The sequence below is a fragment of the Microtus ochrogaster genome, chromosome 17 (genome assembly GCF_000317375.1).
Source record: "Microtus ochrogaster isolate Prairie Vole_2 chromosome 17, MicOch1.0, whole genome shotgun sequence".
Classification (NCBI taxonomy): domain Eukaryota; kingdom Metazoa; phylum Chordata; class Mammalia; order Rodentia; family Cricetidae; genus Microtus; species Microtus ochrogaster.
Window position 1 is genome coordinate 5,603,157 of NC_022019.1, and position 21,585 is coordinate 5,624,741.

At 45.6% G+C, this 21,585-nt stretch overlaps 1 protein-coding gene across 1 annotated transcript in view; it reads left to right on the forward strand.

The window, feature by feature from the left end:
- The window catches only part of Atp8a2 (ATPase phospholipid transporting 8A2), a 568,947-nt gene that overhangs the window by 297,982 nt on the left and 249,380 nt on the right, over positions 1–21,585 (forward strand). Inside the window, exon 26 of the mRNA XM_026783162.1 lies at positions 21,122–21,305. Within this exon, the coding sequence (XP_026638963.1) occupies positions 21,122–21,305 (184 nt within the window). The remainder of the gene's footprint in view (positions 1–21,121; positions 21,306–21,585) is intronic.

The following is a 21,585-nucleotide window of genomic DNA, read 5'->3' on the forward strand; positions in this document are numbered from 1 at the left end:
AGATAGATAGATTAATAGATAAATAGATAGATAGATTATAGATAGATAGATAGATTAGATAGGTATAGATAGATAGATGATAGATCAATAGATAGATCGATAGATATAGATAGATAGATATAGAGATAGATAGATCGATAGAGATAGATAGGTGATAGATAGATAGATCGATAGATAGATAGATGATAGATATAGATAGATAGATGATAGAGATAGATAGATAGATAGATAGATAGATAGATAGATAGATAGATAGATAGATAGATAGATTAGATGATAGAAATAGATAGATGATAGATTAGATATAGATAGATAGATGATAGATATAGATAGATAGATAGATAGATAGATAGATAGATAGATAGATAGATAGATAGATAGATAGATAAACATTAGTCTATAAATGAAAAGATGCTTTTCAGAAAGGATTCCTAAGCACATACTATTCATATTTGTACTTTCTGGTTGGGATTGGCATTCTCAATGGCATTTCTAGTCAACTGATAACACAACCAGTTCAAGACCAAAGAATGCAAAAGCAAGCAAACATTCCAGCAACAAGAAGGGAGACTTGGTGATGATTTCCAGACTGTCACTGGCTTTGGACGATGACATGGCTGCGAAGTGGGATGTGGGATGGTTGTGTAAAGGTTTCCTGTCGGTGCTCAGCTCGGGACATGAGGAGGAAGTCTGGCATTTGGGTAAATGAAGTCTTTTAGACGGAAGCTGAGCAAAGACTTTGAGCTTGAATTTGTACTCTTGGTCCTTCGATGCAGGCAATGATCTTTCTGTAGAAAAATCTTTCAAGTAACTTTGTACAGTATCTCATAGATTGTATATTATTTTCTGTATAACTTTGTATACTTGTGCAAGTATTTATGAGATTGCACTGTAGTTAGAAAAGAAAATGCAGCTGTAGTTGAGACTATTATGTTCTCTCACATGGACAAGTATTAGTTATGCCATCCTGATCCCATCCTTAATAAAGCTGAGCATCTGACAGTGCTCGCCAGAAATTGGAGGGAAAGTCTGTCAGATACTGGGCTGCATAGTCAGGTAGCAAGAAAGCTGATTGTACAGCTGGGGTCCAAGTCCTTGTTGAATAATCCATAGATGTTTCTCAACTTTAACTTAACAGTGTAGACACAGCTCCAGCTTTTTGGACTGTATGTTCAAAATACCACTGTGACTAAATTGTTGCCAATGAAACCATCTTAGCTGTATCTCAGAGCATTTCAGGGACCACAGGGAGCCACTGCTGAGTTCCGGCCTCCTCTGGAGCCTGAGAACCCTTCCTCCCCATGTTTCCTGCTCTCACCCAAGAGTTTTTAAATTGTTTTTTAAATAGGGATGGTGTCATTATCTTTGAGAGATTTAGAATAGCAAATATCTTTTTTTTCTGTATGCTTGAATGAAGCGCAGACTAAAGCGGGAATCGGCATAAACAGTGGGGATATGTATAAGACACCGGGGAGGAATCAGTGCAGGCAGGATGCATTCCAGGCAGAGAGAATGTGCTGCAAATAGTTCAACAGAGACTTCATGAACATTATCTTCCCCCACCTGTAGTTTCACCCTGCGTGGCCCAGTTGCCCATGGTCAACTGTGCTGCAAAACATTTCATGGGAAGCTTCATAAACTATCACCGTTTAGCCCATTCGGCCCTGAAGCCCACGGTCGCAGAACCAAAATGCCTGCTCTCAAGTCACCCTTAGTTGCTCGGTAATGACCCACAGTGTGAGATCAGCCATGTCACATCCAGAGAAAAGCTTGTGAAGTGTTTCCCTGGAGTGGAAAGGTGAAAGCCCTCTACCTGGTGAGAAAAGAAAGCTTCTATGTTGAACTTGCCGAAATCTGCGCTAAGAGACTTTGCTCTCCGTGAAACCGTGAAGGACAAAAAAAGAAAAGGTTGCCAGTTGTGACGTCCCGTCTCAGACTGTGAAAGTTAGGGCTACAGCACATGGCGAGTATGAACTGGTGTGTGCCTGCCTGCCCGTGTGCGTGCTTACGTGCGTGCGTGCATGCTTATGTGCATGCATGCGTGCATACGTGTATGTGTGTGTGTGTGTGTCTGTATGTATGTGTGTGTGTTAATATCACTGACTTCCATACCCACTGTGAGGGTGTTGAAACCCATTTGTTGCAGAATATAGGGCGGAATTTAATCTGCTAAAGTCTGTAGATATACATTACCAATATTTGTTCATCTCAGAAATCTTATAAAGTATTCATCTCCATCTCCAGTTCACAGCCTAGGGTACAGTAGTATTGGGCTGCTCAAGAAATGCTGGTACATTCTTTAAAATAGTGTACGATGAACTTGTGTGGTGTTCATACCTGCAGTCCTGGTATTTGGGAGGTGGACACAGGAGAATGGCAAGGTGGATAATGAGTGTTGACGTCAAATGATATTTGCAATCATAAAATTAAATTACCTGAAAAATGGTCCTCAGAAAAGGAAATGACCCAATTTGGACTTTGGAGTGTGATGACAGTTTCCTCTGACTTCATTAAAATCTACAAACACGGAAGTTAGCTTCTCCGCAGAGATTCTTTCGATGTCTAGAACCTAAAGCTGGTCATTCATGAAAGTTTGTGAGAGTTAAATACTTCCTCATATGATTTTAATTCCCTTCGACTGTGGCATTACTGTAGTGTTTAAAGCCCAATGTGGAAAAGGAAATCAGTGAGTAAGCAATTCCTCTGCATGGCTACATTTCTTTTCAACACTGGGGGGCGGAGCCTGGAGCCTCACACAGGCGTGCTAAATGCTCTACCCCTGAGTGGTAGTACCGCCTTGTTTCACGGCAGTGTATGAGTGTCCCTAACATGATAAGTGAGCTCTACTTGCTTGTGTTAGAAAGGTTTCTCTCGGCTGCAGAGGTGACACAATGGTGGAGGGCTTGCTGCCCACACATGAGGACCTGAGTTCTAATCTTCTGCTCCCAGGTAGAAGCTGGGCACAGCACCAGGGAGGCAGAGTGAGGATCCCGGGATCACTGCCCAGCCAGGCCAGCTCAGTCAGCAAACTCTAGGTCAAGTTGGGGATCCTAGCTCAAAAAATACAGTACAGAGTGATAGAGGAAAATGCCCAGCCTTGGTAGCAGTGTACTATATAAGCAAATTTATTTTATTATAAAATTTAAAAATAGAAAAAAAACTATGGTAGAAAATTTTTTGATGAAAAGAGATTTTTTTTGTCTGTGAAACTTCTTGTTGGAAACATTCCAGCAAAGCAACCAGAGTTCTGTCTGCCTCATGTTTTAAATGTTACTTAGAACTGTTTGGAGTGACCTGATTTTCCCCATGACATCTATTTGAAGTTTTTTTTTTAACCTTACTGGAACTTTTTAAAAACATTATGTAAACTCTTTGGTTGAGCCACTGAACGAAACGCTATAACACAGAGAGGGAAACCCCATAAGCATGAGACAACATAGAGTGTTTGTTACTTTTCCATTGGCCCCACTCACCTTTCAGGTTGGCACTCCAGGAGGAGGCAGCGGCCACTTGTGTAATTGTGTCTTGTGGAACATAGTTTCTTTTCTTGTGCTTTCTGTATTAGTAAATTAACCAAAAGAAGTCCCTGCTCTGCTGGGCAATTAGCCTGCCTTTAGAGGCTTCTGCTTCAGGGCCTGTTCATCAGCTGAAACACTTGCAGCCCCAGCTGGGGAATCAGCAGAGGGGCTGTGGTTGCTTGGGTGCAGTAGTGACCCGCTCAGGTAGCACAAAGCATCTGTTTGTACTAGCACTTATTCTCACCTGGCTCGTGGCATTTGCAAGATGGGATTTTCTCTTTTTCTTCTTCATATGTTTGGGGTGTAGCGAGGAGCCACTCCCACCGTCACCACCACTTATATATACTTTTGGCATTTCAGCAACCATATGCAGAGGCTGAAACAAATGAACATTGTCCTAAGCTTTGAAAGCAATGGTATGTTTGGTAGCCGGAGGATGGTGAAGTTGTAACAGCAGTAGACATACTGCCGTTCAGAGTAGCTTGCCATCGTGATGTGATGGGGGCCTTAGCACTTACTGTTTTTCCTTCCTCTTAGAACTGGTTGACATTTTTATTAAGATAAGGGCTGGGTGCAGGGAGATGCTGAAGGAGACAGCTTTACAGCTTTCCCAGGTAAACAGTGGCTGTCTCTGACTGGTCCTTCCTTTCCCTTTCCAGGAGGTCTTAGGACTTAGAGCAAGCCGGTGAGGAGGTGGGGCCAAAGGAGAGCCTGCAAGTTGTAGCCTGGGAGCTAGGGAGGTGAACAGAAGGAGGTTTGGTCAACAGAAAAGGCAGGACTGGGGCAAGTGCTTGGGTCATGAACAGTCAGGACCCATGTGCTAGAGGAAGAGGCAGTGGGGAGTGGGGTGTGCCAGAGGGGGCGTGTTTAGAGGAGAAAGTGGGAGGATCCCCTGAAGGGGCTGCCTCCTGAACCAGGCTTGCCTGGGAGGTCACAAAGGATTTTCTGAGGGAGCTAAGCTTCTTAGGAGCAGAGGGAGGCCTTGGAGGTAGCTGGGCAGCAGATGGCAGTGAACCTACACTCCTGAACGTTTTCTACTAAAAAGCACAGGCAGAATATTCTTGTCATCGAATGGCTTAGTCAGCTGTCACACATTTCCTTTGTTTCTGATAGTTAACATCTATGTTTACTTCAGAGAGAACATTTGCATGTAGATGAACCCTGACTTAGTAGTTCATGTGTAGAGACGTGTCACTGTGTTAGTGGGTATCAGCTCCTCGGCATCCCTCTAGAGCCCAGAACGGAGACTCTGGTGATGCTACTGCTTGGGTGGTGGTGTCAAGTGGTGGAATCCGCGTGTCCAGTGGTTTGTGGCTGGGATGTAGTAGACTGTTTCATAAGGGCTCTCTGGAGCACACATCGCACTTTTCATCAAACACGACTGGGTAACATTCCAGTTAAACACAGATGCTTCTGAGCCTGCAATGGCTCACACCTCAATAAGCCCACAATAAGTTGAACACATGGGCAATGCATTTAATATGTGGAATCTACTGCACACCACATCTGGACCCAGCTTACCTTGAACATGTTCAGAACACTTCGTTAGCCAGAAATGGAGCAAAATTATCCAGCCCAAGGCTTATTTTATAACAAGTGTGTTGGCTATCTCATGGAATTTATTAATATTATAGTGAATAGGAAAAAATAGATGTGTGTGTGTGCTTTCACACCATCAAAAGGTCAAGCAGGGGCTGGAGAGATGCCTCAGCAGGTTAAAGTATGGGCTGCTCTTCCAAAGGACACGGGTTCAATTCCCAGCACCCACATGGTGGTTGACTACCTTCTGTAAGTAACTCCAGGTCTGGGATATCTAGTGCCCTCTTCTGGCCTCCATGGGTTCTGCACACATATGGTGCACAGACACAAAATAGATAATAATAAAAGTGAAACCTTGGTCTGAGAATGTACTACGTCAGTCATGGGATGCTTGTCTGGAATGCATACAGCCACACTGAAAAACTGTAAGAAATTCTAAGTTCAGGACCTAGGCAGTCAATCACACGATCATGGGGTCAATTCTGTCATCTATCCCACTCTTAATCATAAGATAGGATTTGCCCTAGGTGGTTTTGCCTGACTGTATAGGCAAATAGACATGTTCCTAGCCCTATTTTATGAGGTGGGTCAGGCCAAACTAGTGTGATGAGCAGGTTAGGAATGCTTAGGATATTTTTTAGCACATGGTGGGTTTACCAGGCTTCCACAAATAATGGAAAAGAATCTGAAGAAAAAATAAACAAACAAAAAAACCAAAACAAACAAAAAGCCCACAACTGTGAGGACTGACCAGAGTCAAATTTGCAGGTCCAAAATGTGATGTCCTCCCCTGGAACAGCCCTCCTGTGGAAAACTGTGTTTGTCTGCAATTCCCGATCGGTGACCCGCTTAGATAGATAGCCTAGGCCAGCCCCCCCTCAGCCTCTCCTGTCACCTCCACATCAGCTGTCCTCACCCCAATGCTGTCATCCCCTCCCAGTCTAGTCCCTGAGGTCAGGTGACTTCAGTTCCATGCCAGCCATGTCATGTGTTTTCAGAAATCAGTGCATTCAGGTCCCAGAGATGTAGGCTTGGGAGCCTGGGGTTCTTACTGCATCGCTGCATTCCTGAACAATGACTTGTGCCCAGCTACATGGGCACAAAGGAGCCAAAGGTTTTGTGAGGAAGACTCCTGGGTTTATAAACTCTTCTACTGCATTCTCCAAGTACCTTTGGGATCATGGCTAGTACCACCATTTTCTACATACAAAGCCCCCCCTTTCCTGGGAAAGCAGCTTTCTGTGTAAATAGGACTCAACTGGCTTGGTGGGTTTTCTGTGCTGTGAGGGTAAATTTTCACGGTCAGCATGACTCCGTTTAGGATTCCTTGGAGATACAGTTCCGGGCATGTCTGTAAGGATGCTTTCAGAGAAGTTTAACCGAGGAAGTTTAACCTTAGATGTGAGTAAGACATATCATGGGCTGCCATCTTGGACTGAATAAAAAGGGGAAACTGAGGAAGCTAGCCCGGCACACCAGCATCCATCTTCCTTTGGAGCCTGTGTGTGGATGCAGTATGGCCAGCTGCCTCTGTTCCTACTGCCACAGCCAGAGCCCCTCTGATCACTATGCCTTCTCTGCCATAATGGGCTTTACTCTCAACTGTGGTTCAAAACAAGGTTCATGGCTTGGTTTTTTTTGAGCAAGCATTTTGTATAGTTCCAGTCTGTTTATGTTCTGCCAGAAGTGTCGCTGGTACCAAACTTCTTTGGATGGGGCTTGGCTAGTACCTCTGTCCATGATTTCAGAACCAGCTTCCTGAGTTTTTCTAACTTGTTTTCCCCTGTTTCACCTGCCTCCACTGTGTACCTAGCTGGGCTGTGCATAGCAGCAGCCTGATACAGGGCAGGAGCAATATGTCAATGAATGCTGTATCCCCCACTTCACTGGGAAGCACCAGCAACAACACAGGGTCCGCTCCGATGGGGGGAACTGGGCCCTCCCTTTGTAGCTTCAAGCTTGCTTGGCAAGAGAAGGGACAAGCCTAGACAGGGCAGAGACACTGAGAAATAAGGGTGAAAATGGCAAGCGATGCCATATCTATGCAAGAGAGAGGTGACAAACCTGGAAATCAGAAGCCCACCATGAAGTGTGGCCTCTCATGGGTACGATCCTCTGATAGTCTAGTTTGGTGGCTTATTGATGTTATTTCAACATGCTAGAGACTGTGGCAGGAGAATTGCCATAAATTAGAGGCCATCCTGGGCCACATAGGAAGATCCAGGTCAGCCTGAGCTGTGTTGTGAGAATCTGTTTTAAAAAAATAAAAGAAAGACACAGTCAAAGTGACTTTCTACAGCCTCTGATGATATTCAAAAGGGTATGAGCAATTTCTCATGGCTAAAACAAAAATGCAGAACATCATAGTTGAATACCGTATTTATAGAAGAATTATCCAGTTCTATGTGGTGGAATTCTACCTAGACAACTGAAAACAGAAACACCATGCTACCGCATGTCTAGTGGAAATAAGAAAAGTGTCTTCATGACCTCAGCACAGGCAGCAAGGAGGCCAGTTACATGGTGTCCTGACTTTCTTATGATGCCTTTCGAACATGAGATCACAGGGAGCAGGCAAAACTGCTCAGCCGTGAAGTGTGGTCCAGTCTATGTCTCCATACATAGTTCCACCTTGCGAATGCAGAGACCTTTCTGTGCTGTTGTATATGTTACTTAAGTGCTGTTATCAATGTTTTTTGTAAATATTTAATATGTCTTTCTATTCATCTTAATTCCAACAATTTTGTACTTTAATAAATATTCTATTTTTTTATTGTGGAGAATTTTGACATGCATAAATTTCTTTTTTATTTATTTATTTATTTTTATTGAGAAAAAAAATTTCCGCCTCCTCCCAGCCTCCCACTCCTCCCACCCTCCCCCCACTCCTCTCCCCCTCCCTCTCGAGTCTGAAGAGCAGTCAGGGTTCCCTGCCCTGTGGAAAGTCCAAAGTCCTCCCCCCTCCATCCTGGTCTAGGAAGGTGAACATCCAAACTGGCTAGGCCCCCACAAAGCCAGAACAAGAAGTAGGATCAAAACCCAGTACCATTGTCCTTGGCTTCTCAGCAACCCTCATTGTCCGCCATATTCAGAGAGTCCGGGTTTATCCCCTGCTTTTTCAGTCCCAATCCAGCTGGCCTTGGTGAGCTCCCAATAGATCAGCCCCACTGTCTCCGTGGGTGGGTGCACCCCTCTTGGTCCTGACTTCCTTGCTCATCTTCTCCCTCCTTCTGTTCCTCATTGGTACTTTGGGAGCTCAGTCCAGTATTCCAGTGTGGGTCTCTGTCTCTATCTCCATCCATCGCCAGATGAAGGTTCTATGGTGATATGCAAAATATTCATCAGTATGGCTATAGGATAGGATCATTTCAGGTTCCCTATCCTCAGCTGCCCCAGGAACTAACTGGATGTCCTTCAATGAAAGAATGGATGAAGAAAGTGTGGAATATATACACATTAGAGTACTACTTAGCGGTAAAAAAACAATGACTTCTCAAATTTTGCATGCAAATGGATGGAAATAGAAAATACTATCCTGAGTGAGGTAACCCAGACCCAAAAAGATGAACATGGGATGTACTCACTCATAATAAATATTCTAAAACATAAAAAAAATAAATAAGAGGAAAAGCAAAAAGAAGTCGCTTGTAGCTCACTTGCAGTGGAACTCTGGGTTGGCCAGACACTCTGGGCAGTGTGGTTCCTGGCTTTGCTCCCTGCCATACACACAGAACTCTGCTGTGCAGGGTGGAGCTGGTGCAGCTGTAATGGGGTCAGTCTCTGTGCTGGGGCAGACCACGGCACAGCCCCAGTTCTGTACCAGAGACTGACACAGGACCCACCTGCAGGGAGGTGACTGGAGGGGTGGGCGCTTCTCTGGCATCATCTCTGGAAACTGGCAGCCAATGGGAGTCTTGTGATAAAGCCCCAGATTACATTGAGGATCTCCGTATTCTTGTGCTTAGGGTGAGCTCAAAAGATGAAAGCCACCCACCACAAAACTGAGGCAGCGGTAACTCCCCAGAGTGAGGGGAGAGTCCATTTCCTTTCCTACCACACCATCTAGGAGAAGTAGGGGTGGGCCCCCTCCTCATGACAAGTCACGCAGATTCTCAAGGACTCAAAAAGAAAGACTCCCCTGGCAGAGCCACAAATCTGCGTGACTTGTCCAGCAGTCATGGATTGCTGCCATGGATCTGCTCGCCCCAGGGAAGGCCTGGCACTCGCCTATCCATTTCGGTCAGCCTGAAAGTCCATTAGTTTTAATAACTGAATTTCATTAGGTCACCCATTGGAGTGGACAGCTGTGCTCTTTGCTTGTTAACCATCTCATGCTATTTTTACACAGTTGGGCTTCCTTGCGTATATGTTTGCCTGTGTACATCTATGTGATGGGGGCCTATGTGCATGCAGGGTGTATGCACTGTGTGCACATGGTGGTCAGAGCACAGTCTCCTACCACCTTGCACTGCCCACTGTGTTTTTTGAGACAGGGTCTCTCACTGATCTGGAACCTGCAAATCAGAGTAGGCCAGCTGCCCAGTGAGCCCCGGGGACCCGCCTGTCTGTGTCTCCCCAGCTAGGCTTACAGGTGCACACCACCATGTCCGTTTGTTTTAACTCGAATTCTGGGGATTGAATTCAGGCCATTGGCTTGAGAGGCAAGCACACTTTACCTTCCATCTCCCCTGTCCTCTGAGGACTGAAAATTGTTTCCTGTAACGTCTACCATGCTCTCCTAGAGAGCAGACTAGAGCCTTCCCCTCTTATACCTGCATCACCACTGCCTCTCTGGCCAGCTAGGGGTTGTTCTTGGTTTTGTTGTAATGGCATTGTTGAGAGTAAGGGGGAAACTTGTTCCAGCACTGAAGGGAAGAGAATCCCCCTGTGGTGGGTGACATCATAGAGGTGATACCTGCGGTGTGGCTGCAGGTTTCCCCTGTTTTTCTAATTTACTCTAGCAGACAGCTGGTGTGGGTTTAGGGCATGAGGACAGATTGATCTGATTGTCCCATTCTGTCATTCGAGAAAAACCATGATATTACAGTCTGCAGAGGTGAGCTGATTCCATGTGCTTCTCAACTGTATGGGGGGACAAAGCTACCTCAGGGAAAATGGCCAAAGCCTTTCCTCCATCCGCCCTAAAAACTCCCTGCTCCAAACCTGTGGGTTTCCTTATAACACACGCTTGTTGCCGTGCTGTGGTTGCTGCAGCACAGGGAATTGAAGGAAGAGCACACCATGGGAGTGTGGGCAGCCAAAACTCCGAGCCCCAGGTCTTCTCCTGAGACCTGTCCTGGCTTCGTCATCTCCAGGGTGTGCAAGGACAGCAAGCTGGCCTTCCTCAGGAAATGTTTGGCACCAGACTGATATCAGGTTTTAGAATTTTTCAGATTTTGGCATATTTATAATAAAATCTCTCGGTAGTTGGACCCAACCCTAACCCTGAAATTTGTTCATTTTGCACACACCTCATTTACGTAGCCAGACGGTAATGTTATAGAGTACTTTTTAATAGTTTTGTGAATGAAACCTTGTTGTGTGGAAGTTTTCACTGGTGGCATCGTGTTGGCACTCAGAAGGTTTTGCCTATGAGATTTCTGGTTTTCGAACTTAGGGATGATTAACTTGTACTGTATCTTATAAAATTTTCTATAAAATTCCGCAAGGAAATTATCTGTAATGGGACTTAAAGGGAAGGGGAAAAATCCAAGCGGGAACATGTCAGCCAAGATTCCTCTCCTAGTTCTTATCCATCTCCATTCTGAAGACCTTGAGAGGCTCCCAGGCCGGGTGCCCAGCAGGAGAGAGCCCTTACTCTAAAACTATCTGGGAGCCTGCAGGGACCCTCAACAGAGATAGTGGGTGGTGCTGGGTCTCACGGGCAGTAGAGGTGCCTAACCTAGCGGTGAGGTAAGATCCAGGGAGGTGTTTGTCTACTGTTAGCAGTGGTTTGTAACTGTCTTGTAAGACAGATGGCAATGCTGGTGGCGCCATGTTATAAGAACTGGAGGAGTAGCAAAGTTGTTGGCTTTGGGTGGCGTTGGGATAGACATTCTTCTGTTGTACTCTGCGCCCTGCACTCAGCTGAGCCCCAATTGCCCAGCAGAAGGGCACAAAATCTTCTGGATATTTCCACAGAAGCTAAGATCATCCCAGCTGAGGCAGACCCTGGAAGCCAGCTGCCTTCAGGTCTAGAATAGGTACGTGACCTTGGACACACGGAGTCACCCTTTCTAAGCTGTTTTTTTTTTTAACCTGTAAAATGGAGAGAATGATAGTTGTGCTGTGGTGAGGATTGGATCAGCCGGAGTGTGGAAAACACTCCACTCCCTCCCCTGCCCAGGAAACAGGATACGCAGGTTGGCATTTCCAGCCTCCTTCTGGAGTAGCATTTTATGACCCCTTGGTTCTACTCGTTCCTTGGAGGTACCTATCACAGCTGATGGAGCAGTGAGGATGCCCTTGCTGCTCTCCACAGGGAGAAAAACAGAACACCGAGGAGGAAGTAGATCCAGACAGGGAGAGGCCAGGTTCCTTTCATGGCCAGTCAGGGTTTTGCCCACTTAATGCTGTCATTCCCTACATCCCCTGGTCATTTGCCACACATTGCAATTTGAGAAATATGGTTATTAGCGTCTTAGTTCACTCTGAAAAGTCTGGCTTCCAGGTGGAATTGAAACTTGAAATCTGAAATTGTCATCAACTCAAAGTCTTTATCTTTCACATTCTTTTACCAAAACCGCAAAACTGTCAGTCCTTATATTAATGTGATGACCGTAGCTTTGAACATGAAACAAATGACTATAATTGAGAGGAAAGAGAAAAAGATATATCTGAAACATATAAGGCCACTACAAAAAGGAAACTATAATGCAGCAAAATTTGTTAACTATTTTATTTGTGCTAAGGGATCTGAAAAACAGGTCACTGACACCAAGTAGCTTATGCCAATGGAGGAAAAGCCCAGCTACCTTTCTAATCAGACCTTGGTCCCATAAGGTCTTCTTCTTATGATGTTAAGAATCAGGAGACAAAATTGCCCATTAAACTGCAGAAGCGCATGCCAGCTGCTGCTGTGATTGGCGTGTCGGGTACTTGTTGTCACGACAAAACAGCTGACAAGACCCGGCTTGAGGAAGAAAAGGTTCATTTCGACTCCCAGTTGCACAGGACAGCGCATCATCTTTGCAGGGAAGGCATGGAGGCAGGAGGAGGACAAAGTTGGTTTCATTGTGTCCACAGTCAGAAAGCGGGGAGCACTCTCATGGTGCCCGGCTGGTATAAATCCTTGTTGTTCAGTCTGGGACCTCGGTCCATGGAAGGATGCCCTCTGTGTTTCTGGTTTCCACTTCTGCTTACCCAGTCTAAAAAAATCCTACACATTTGCGCCCAGAAATCTGCCTCCAAGTTGTGCCTAGATCCTCTCGGGTTGACTTTCAATGCAAACAACCACCATCAGTGGGGCTTCTTTCCCCTGGGTGTTCAGTGCCTTGCAGCCATTTCTACTGAGCATCCAGACCTTCCCGTCGTGAATCTTTAAGCCCACATTTGTCCATCTACCACCTCTGTGTCTCTGAACCATCGACCTGACGCTTTTCCATCTGTTTTTCTCTGTCGTTCTTTTGGGGGTGTACTAGGTGTGTATATTCTGTAGGTATCACTTCTATGCTGGTTTGGAATAAGAGAATGCCACCAGCTTTGTTTGTTTTTGACAGTTTGACTGAAATGGTCACGGAGCAGGAAAACATCCTCTTGCCCTGCTATTGAGATCAAGGATTAGTAAATGGTTAAATATGGGCTTAGATCTTAGAAGGTGTGTGTGCTGCTTGTAAGGAAGAACTTGGTGAAACCCCTATTCCCACTCCACGAATCCCACTCTGAAAAAGATAAAAAAGACAAAAAACGAAATCAGGAGAAAAATCCTCTGACCCGCAGGTGGCCTCCAACTGTGGCACACGCATGGCATTGCCCTCCAACTGTGGCACACGCATGGCATTGGCCCTGGCTGTTCCTTTGGCGCTGGGGTCTCTCAGTTGCTTCGTTTATATGGAACAACAAGATGAGACAGACTGACCCCCTGTTTTTCAGAACTCAAGCCATCATGGTGGGTATTTGCCGGACTGGCAGTCAGGTGACTTTTGGCCCCTGGCACAGGTGGTGGCAGAAGGGAAAGTCTAACTGAAGCCAATCGAAGCCTCTCCTCACCATTGTTAATTTTCAGTGCCGCCTGAGCTCACGCGGCTTGGTCCTGTAGGGACCGCGAGTTACTCCAGCACTTCTCAGCTTTCCTGGGCTCTGTTTCTTCTTCCCATCTCCCCCACAGCGGAGGTCAGATGCACTGTTGGGAAACAGAGTGAAGTTGCAGTGGGGACAGTCTATGCGTGTTAACTTCAAGGAAGGTAGACACTCCTGAGAGGGTCGCAGGCCTTAATGAAGCACCTCGAGGAAGCAGAGTATCAAATTAATGCTTTTTGTGCTAAAAACATTAAGGTATTTAAATGTGTTATTCTAATCCCCGTTCCAGCCTGGGAACAGGGGGATCTAATGTCTTACTTAAATCCCAGCCTTCCTGGACCGTTCCTTTCTTTTCAGCCTCACTGAGGAAGAGGCCGCCTGTAGCCAGTCACTTTCAGTGATTGTTAAACCACGTGCAGGTCGAAATGGGCCCTACACTCCGTTTCCACCTCGAGTGAGGTCACCCAGATCTTAGAAAATTCCACACTGTTTCCTGGACCACTTAGGTGTTCAGACACGAGGTTCTGTTCAGATGATGAGAACATCACAGTAATTGTTCTGTATTGATAAAGTTGCCATTGATACAAGTACGAATGTGGGTATATTCTGGACCTGCAAACAGCTCTGTGCTTCATAGTGGCCCTTTCTCAGTGGCAGGGTAAGCTGATCTCAGGCAGGCGGGCAGCCTCTCCTTTTCTCACAGCCCCTTTCTGAATCTCAGCTGCTGAAGCAGCTTTTACATCCTTAGGCAGGATCAAGTTATAGAGATTTGCTCAGCTAATAAAGAGTATCAAGTTGCCATGACTACTCACAGCAGTAGGACGATGTGTGGTGCCTAGAAGAGAAGACTTACGAGGGTCAGAGCAGCCACCAGGGGCACAGTCACTGATACCAGTCAGGTGGTAGATAGATAGATAGATAGATAGATAGATAGATAGATAGATAGATAGATAGATAGAACACAGATGATAGGTAGATAGATAGATGATAGATATATAGATAAAAGAGATAGATAGATAGATAGATGATAGATAGAAGATAGATAGAAGATAGATGATAGATCGATAGATAAGAAGATAAATAGAAGATAGATAGGTAGATAGATAGATAGATGATAGATAGATAGATGATAGATAGATGATAGATAGATAGATAGAAGATAGATAGATAGATAGATAGATAGATAGATAGATAGATAGATAGATAGATAGATAGATGGGTGATAGACAGAAGATAGATGATAGGTAGGTAGGTAGGTAGGTAGATGATAGACAGACAGACAGACAGACAGAATCTCTAAACCAGTTGTTAGGGGCTTTCTCCATTTAAGTCTAGATTTTAAAGGAAACGTTTGTAGTGTTGAACTAGTTGACTAGCTGTAGATGCTATAGAATAGCTTTGGGTTACTAGAGTGGCTAGTCTTACATCCTTATGTTCCAAGAGTTATGAGTAAGTAGCTCAGTGCTAGGGCACCTTCCCTCTTGTTTTCCTGGAACCTCAAGAGAAGGACAGATAAAATGCATCAATCTATAGCTCTGGGAATGCATATAGCTCTGGGTAGGTGATTCGGAGTAAGAGCTCAATGTACCAGGACGGTTTACAGAAGAACCAAGACTATGTATGTCTTGTGGGTGATGTGTGCACTGGAAGAACAAACTGCATGAGTAAAGATTCTATATTGACAATGACTTTAATGCACCTTGAAAGTGCACACTGCCACAGCAACATAGTTATACAAGAATGTTTTTGAAGCTCACACCCCCCCTTTTCTGTGAAGTACAAGCCAGAGTTCAAATCTTGATTTTAAAATTTTGGGTATGCCAAATGATACCTGCCTGTCACCCCAGGACTTGGAGAGATAAGACAGGAGAATTGAGAATTTGGGGCCTACCCTGGGATGCGCGCGCACACACACACACACACACACACACACACACACACACACACACATTTTGCTATCCTGGGCTACCTTCCTTCCTGTCTCAAAGTGGAGAACATATTGCAATGGTCTATCCTGGAAGATGGAAACATTGTACCTTAGTGATTTTGTTAATTAATACTTATACTTTATTGTTAATAAGCTTCAGGGCTTAAATGATGTCATAGGAATAGTAAGCTCCTGCAATTTAAATTTAATATAGGTGTGAAATTCCCAAAGTTACTGGCTAGTTACACTACCAAGACAGAAGTCAGTTGCTCACACTGCTGCCTGCTCTCCATGACTTTCTTGCAGACTCTTGGTACTTTGTCCATAGCAGCCTCCACTGCAGAACGTTGTGACTGATAGGGAAGAAACAGAGAGAATACTATCAGATGTTTTCTGGTCTACAGTGCACAAAGGTGCCTGGACACACCAGGGATCATGTCATATTTTGCCAGGTTTTATTACAAATATAGATAGAGGTTCATCATTGCATTTAATCCACAAGTTAAATGCTTATCCTACCAGAGACTGCTGAATAGTTCTTAATAGTGCCAGGGTCCTTGTGAGGCATGCCAGATGGCAGGAGAAGGTGATTCTAGGCAAATACTGACGTACATTTTCCAATGCTGCCAAACGACCATGTGAGAAGTCCTGATGCCCAGAGAGCAAGTATCTACAAAGCCCATCGAGTGCTTGTGCAAGATGATATCCAGGGGCTAATGCTTGGCCTCTAACAATCAAAGCATTGTGATCTGCAGAAGCGAGGTGGAAGAAAAGACCAGGCTCACATGTTAGCCCTTCCCAGGAGAGCCTTGGCGAGGCCAGAGATCGCTGCTGCCCATTTGTCAATGGGAGCTGTCAGAAGAAGTCTGGAATGTTTTCAAGGACCCTAACAGGAAATAGAATCGGGACCACCAGCATGTTGGTCAGGAAGTTTGCAAACAGGGTCTGTCCCTGGAGCACGGTAAAATGACGTATTTTTATCTGCTTTCTGTGAACTATCATTCATGGAAAATACTGATTTCACGGAGATGTCCAGACAATCTTGAATTCTTTGCTTGTCTCCGTGGTCTCTCACGGTTGTCTGACAACTGCATGGTCCCATGCTGCTCGTGTGGGACTCTGAGGCAGCCCTTTGCCTTGCTTTGTAGTTAGGGCTAGAGGTGAACTGCATCTGGGGAGCAGGATCTAAATCTCAGCGTTATTCACGGAATCTCTGCTGTATGACACAATTTGGTGTTAGGAGTCTGGTGGGGAGTGGGGGTGGTGGAGAAGCAATCTTCACTGCTTTGAAGGCACCGTGTGAAAGGGGTGTGCGTGTATGTGGGGGGTCATGAAACAACAAAGGGGGCCGTGAGAGGCGAGACCCAGCCCTTGATTTCAGCATAGTATGGAGGTGCCTTTTTCAGGACGCCTTATGAGAGGGCTTCTACAAATTACGTATGTATGTGTGTGCTTAAAATAAGATAACTTTAAATTATATGAACTATTTTTGTGGATATATGTATATACAAATGATCACAAGTGTGTTGCGGTGTATATGTAGAGATCACAGGACAACTGGAGGAAGTTGGATCTCTTCTTCTACCATGTGGGACCCAGAGATCAAACTTGGGTCACTGGGCTTGGCTGCAAGTCGCTTTCCCCCACCGAACCATCTCAAGACCGAGATATGAGACTTTGATGGGGCTGGAGAGATTACTTCATGATTGAGAGCCCTTGCAAAGGACCCAGGGTCAGTTCCCAGCACTCTCGTGGCAGCTTCACGGTTGTTTGTAGACCCCATTACGGAGACTCTAATGCCCTCTTCCCACCTCTCCAGGCACTGCATGCCTGTGACACATTTACATACATGCAGATACTACACTCATATGCATTAAGTAAAAATCAATAAATCTGGAAAGAAACTGTAACCTTGGAAGATAAGTGGCAGCTAGAAGGAACGTGTCATAGTCTTTTATTTCAATGCTTCTCTACTCAGAGAAAAATCCCCATCGTGGAATAGTTTCCACTACAGGAAAGTGAACACTTTTTCAAGTGAAACCTGATACGTTGGCAGTGTGTTGCTCAGTCCTTTTGGGTTTTAGACTTCATATAGATAGTCTTCCACAGCATTGCACAGGAAAGAGGAGGAAAAATATTATCTCTCTCATTCTGACGCCCCCCACTTCCATCTTCTGTGACGTATTCACACTTGTAGAATATCTTAAATGAAATACCAGTCTAAATTGAGGCTACATCTTGATTTTGAAGACTCTTTAAGGTCTGTAAGAACTAAATGAGGTTCAATGATTTTGCAGAACTATTATTTATTGTTGTTGTTGTTATTATTATTATTATTATTTATCTGACCTTTTCTGTGTACCTGTGGTATCATTTAAGTGTGGCTAGGAAACACGGGAACCAGGAAGTACTTTCATCACCCCGACACAAACCACCTCGGCCCATCGCAGGCTCTCTGTGACTTCTCCGTTGCCACACCAGTGTCCTGACACAAAGCAGCTGAAGGAAGAAAGGGTTGATCTGGCTCCTGTTTCCAGAGGGGATCCAGCCCTTTAATGCGGGAAAGGCGTGGCAGCCAGTGCAGAAAGCCTACTGATTACACCTCAAAGACACACAGGAAGTAGCGGGAACAGGAAGTGGGACCACAGGTTCTAAAACTCAAAGGCTGGCCAAGTGCCATACTTCCTAAGGGTTCTCTAGCCCGCACAAAGAGTGCCACCAGCCAGGGACCAAGTGCTTGAATCCATGAGCCTATGGGGGACATTTCTCATCCAAACCATGGCACAGGCCCTTCCCTGGCTTTCTGAATGAGGGTCTGCCAATGACTTTATTCCTTGTTTTGGTTGCTTGAAAAATCACTGATTTGGCACAGTGACCTGAAAACTTCTTGTACGTTGTCTCGTTAATCATTTGGGATCAGCTAGTGAAAGGTGTCAGTGAGTCTGGTTTGTCGGTTGGTGTCAGTGATCTGCCCGGCCTTCTTTTGGATGTTTCTGAAAGGAATCTTTTTCAGTCCCTCCAGCTCACGGGAATGCTGTACTCCAATCCATAATCTAGACCCAGCCCCATCTGAAAGGGACTTGCTAAGCTCACTTATACCACTCTGAAAGATAGCTCAGGTGAACTAATGTATGACGTCACTTCTGTGGAAGCATCCGCCCTTGGTTTTACTTACGTATTATGTTCACAGTAACTTGAGAGAACTAGCTTTAAAAAGTTGAAACACAGAAAATGAGAGGCTGTGGGGGCACTGAGCCCTTCTTTACGTCTCAAGAGGGAGTTTTTCATTTGCAAATCAATTGCATTCTCTATATACGTAGATTACCTCTTCAGTTGATGGAACTTTTCGCATTTACGTTTTTCATTCATAACGCAACAAAATTGGTTACAGAAGTGTTCCAAGCTCCTTGCTCAGTTCAGATGTGGTCTGGGGCTTTACTTTATGGGGTGAACACATTATATGCTGGGAATGCTTATTAAGTATGGTGCGTGGTTCCAGGTCCCGAATTAAGATGAGGAAAGAGCTGTGTTCTGCTCCGTGGCAACTTGGCATCCTCAAGGGCTCCGCGCGGCTGAAGTGTAGCGGTGCCCCGTCGGCTCTGTAGAAATTGGCCGTTTGACATCTGTTTTGAACCCTGAGCGAGTGCTCGACTTACATTTTCTCAAGGTCTTACAGTGTAAGAGCGTAATAAAGTCTTGATGAGAATTTCATGCGCCTCCAATGCCAGGGAAGCACTTGCCTTATACGCCTCTGGCTTTTGCTAGCTGGAAAGAGACAGCTGTTGGATATTCATGGGGTGTATTGCCAGCCATTGCTGTAGGCTTAACCGAGGGACTTCAGAGCCAAATCTCAGAGCCAGACTGAACAAACCTGGTGACTTGCAGCTCGCTCCTGTTGGTCTCTTTAGCCTGCTTTCTGTTACTATAAGGGAAGTTATTTGGGATGAAAGGGGTTTTGTATTGTTGTTTTGTTTTGTTGGTTTTGGGGGGTTTGTAGGGTCTCACTCCATCATCGATCATCCTTGTTGTCTGGGGCCCACGGAAACAGAACACCATGGCAGGGAGTACATGACCAAAGATGTTTACCTCAAGGCTAGGAAGTAGAAAAGAGAAAGATGAGGAGCTTGGTCCCACGACATCATGTTCGTCATAAGTGAGAGACCTCCCACTAGGCTCCATCTTTTTGTTAATTAAAAAAAATTCTTTAAGATTAATTTGCTTTTTGTGTATGAGTGTTTTGCCTGGGTGTATGTCTATGTTCTGTGTGTGTGCCTGGCCCTTACAGAAGTCAGAACAGGGTATTAGATCTTCTAGAACTGGACTTACAGATGGTTGTAGACATAATGTAGATGCTGGGTATCAACCTCAGTGCTCTTAACCACTGAGCAATCTCTCCAGTCACAATCCCCATCTTTTAAAGGCTCCACCACTCCCAATACGTGGGGACTAAGCCTTTAACATGCGGGCCTCGGTAGGACATGTTAAAAACCAAACTATAACACCCAACAGAAAACGAACAACCTTCGGCTCAAACGACATCCTTGCACTATTTAGCTCCATCCTTATTTCATGTCCACAGTTCTCTTAGCTCCTCCTTCAATGTGCAGTGGCCACCCTCCAAGTGATGTCCCCTCTCTCTACACCAGCCCACTCTCAGTTGGGTGACATATAAACCCAGGAAGCTGCAGCCCCACATCTGCCCAGGGTGCCCTTGATCTTGGGGGGCAAGGACAACTGTACCAAGTGGTGCGGTTCTTAAGGAGTAGGTCTTGGGGCTGGAGAGATGGGTCCCCGGTTAAGAGCACTCACCCAGGTTTAATTTCCAGCACCCACATGGCAACTCACAACTGTCTATAACTCCAGGATCTAAAATTATCACACAGGTATACATTCACCAGTATAAAATGCCAATATCCACAAAATAAAAATAAATAAATTACTTAAAAGCAAAAATGCAGGTCTAGTGTATGCACAGCCCACGTGTGAGTACAGCCACTGTGTCCTTCCCTCTGGAGATAACTGGGGGCTTCCTTGTAAATTCCCCAAATCAAATGTCAGTTTACCAATTCAGGATGAAAAAGAACTCAGGCCTGAGATGTTCGTGGCACTTTTCATGCCCCTGAATCATCCTGGCTTACACTGTGGTGTAACAGTTTATTAACCAACATTGCTGCCCACAGGGTCCTTAGATCATAGACGGCCTCTTCCCAGAGTGCAGAGGGATCTTGGCATCTGTCCATCCTCCCAGGCAAGGGCTACTTTTGTCTTCCCATACTGGGCTGTGCTCCTGCCCCTCCAGTAGCAGAAGACCTCAGGCCTGGGAATATCCAGACTCAGCCTCTTGCCCTGGCTGCCTGGCAAACACATCGTCATCTCTGGGTAGAGATAGAGAAAATCTTCTTTCCTGTCACTCTAGTTTCTCCTTGCCCTTTCTTGTGCCCTGCCCATTTTCTTTCTTTCCTGTGAATTCTCTGGAATTTTCCTTGCAGTTCCAGCTCTGTACAGGATGCCTAGTAAAATACAGGGGTAAAGGGGGGAGGCTCTTCCTGTGTTCTGGTTTATTTGGGAGATATTTTCACTTCTGGTAGCTAGATTACCTGTGTTTGGTCTTGGGCAATGCCTATACCCCCCAGAAGGTTTGCTTGCCACTCACTCCACGCAGCCTTGGATGGCAAACGGGCTGCTTTAGAGATAAGATTGCATCCGTGAATCTGGCAAACACTCGAAAGCCACAAACCCCTGTTTCCTCAAAGCTTCTTCCCATGTGAGCGGAAAATGTACACACTGGATTTGGAGGTTGTCTGGTGTCTGCCTCTGAACGCAGCCCGTGTGCTGCAGCTGTCCCCTCAGGAAGGGTGCCTGCTGTCCTCACTCCTCCCTCTTCTCTCTTCTCTCACAGAGTGTCCCCTCTGCAGAAGTCTGAGATTGTGGATGTTGTGAAGAAGCGGGTGAAAGCCATCACCCTGGCCATCGGGGACGGTGCCAATGACGTGGGGATGATCCAGACAGCCCACGTAGGGGTCGGGATCAGCGGGAACGAGGGCATGCAGGCCACCAACAACTCAGATTATGCCATTGCACAGGTCAGCCACCCCCCCCCCCTTCCCGTCACAGTGATGGCAGCTGGGCACAGGAGCTCAGCTCAAGGGCTCTGCCCACTTTAGGAGGTTACCGTCTAGATTAACAGCAGGTACCTGTTGATGTCTCCGTTGTTTGAGTCTTGAACAGTTTGAGACCCCGTCTCTGGATTGGGTTTCCTTGGGCCAGAGGTGGGACTGGCTCATGGAGCTGTCATTTCAAAGATGTGCCTTTCCTGGGAGACAGGACCCTAGGCCTCTTGAGCTCGACTCCTGTTCCTGCTGA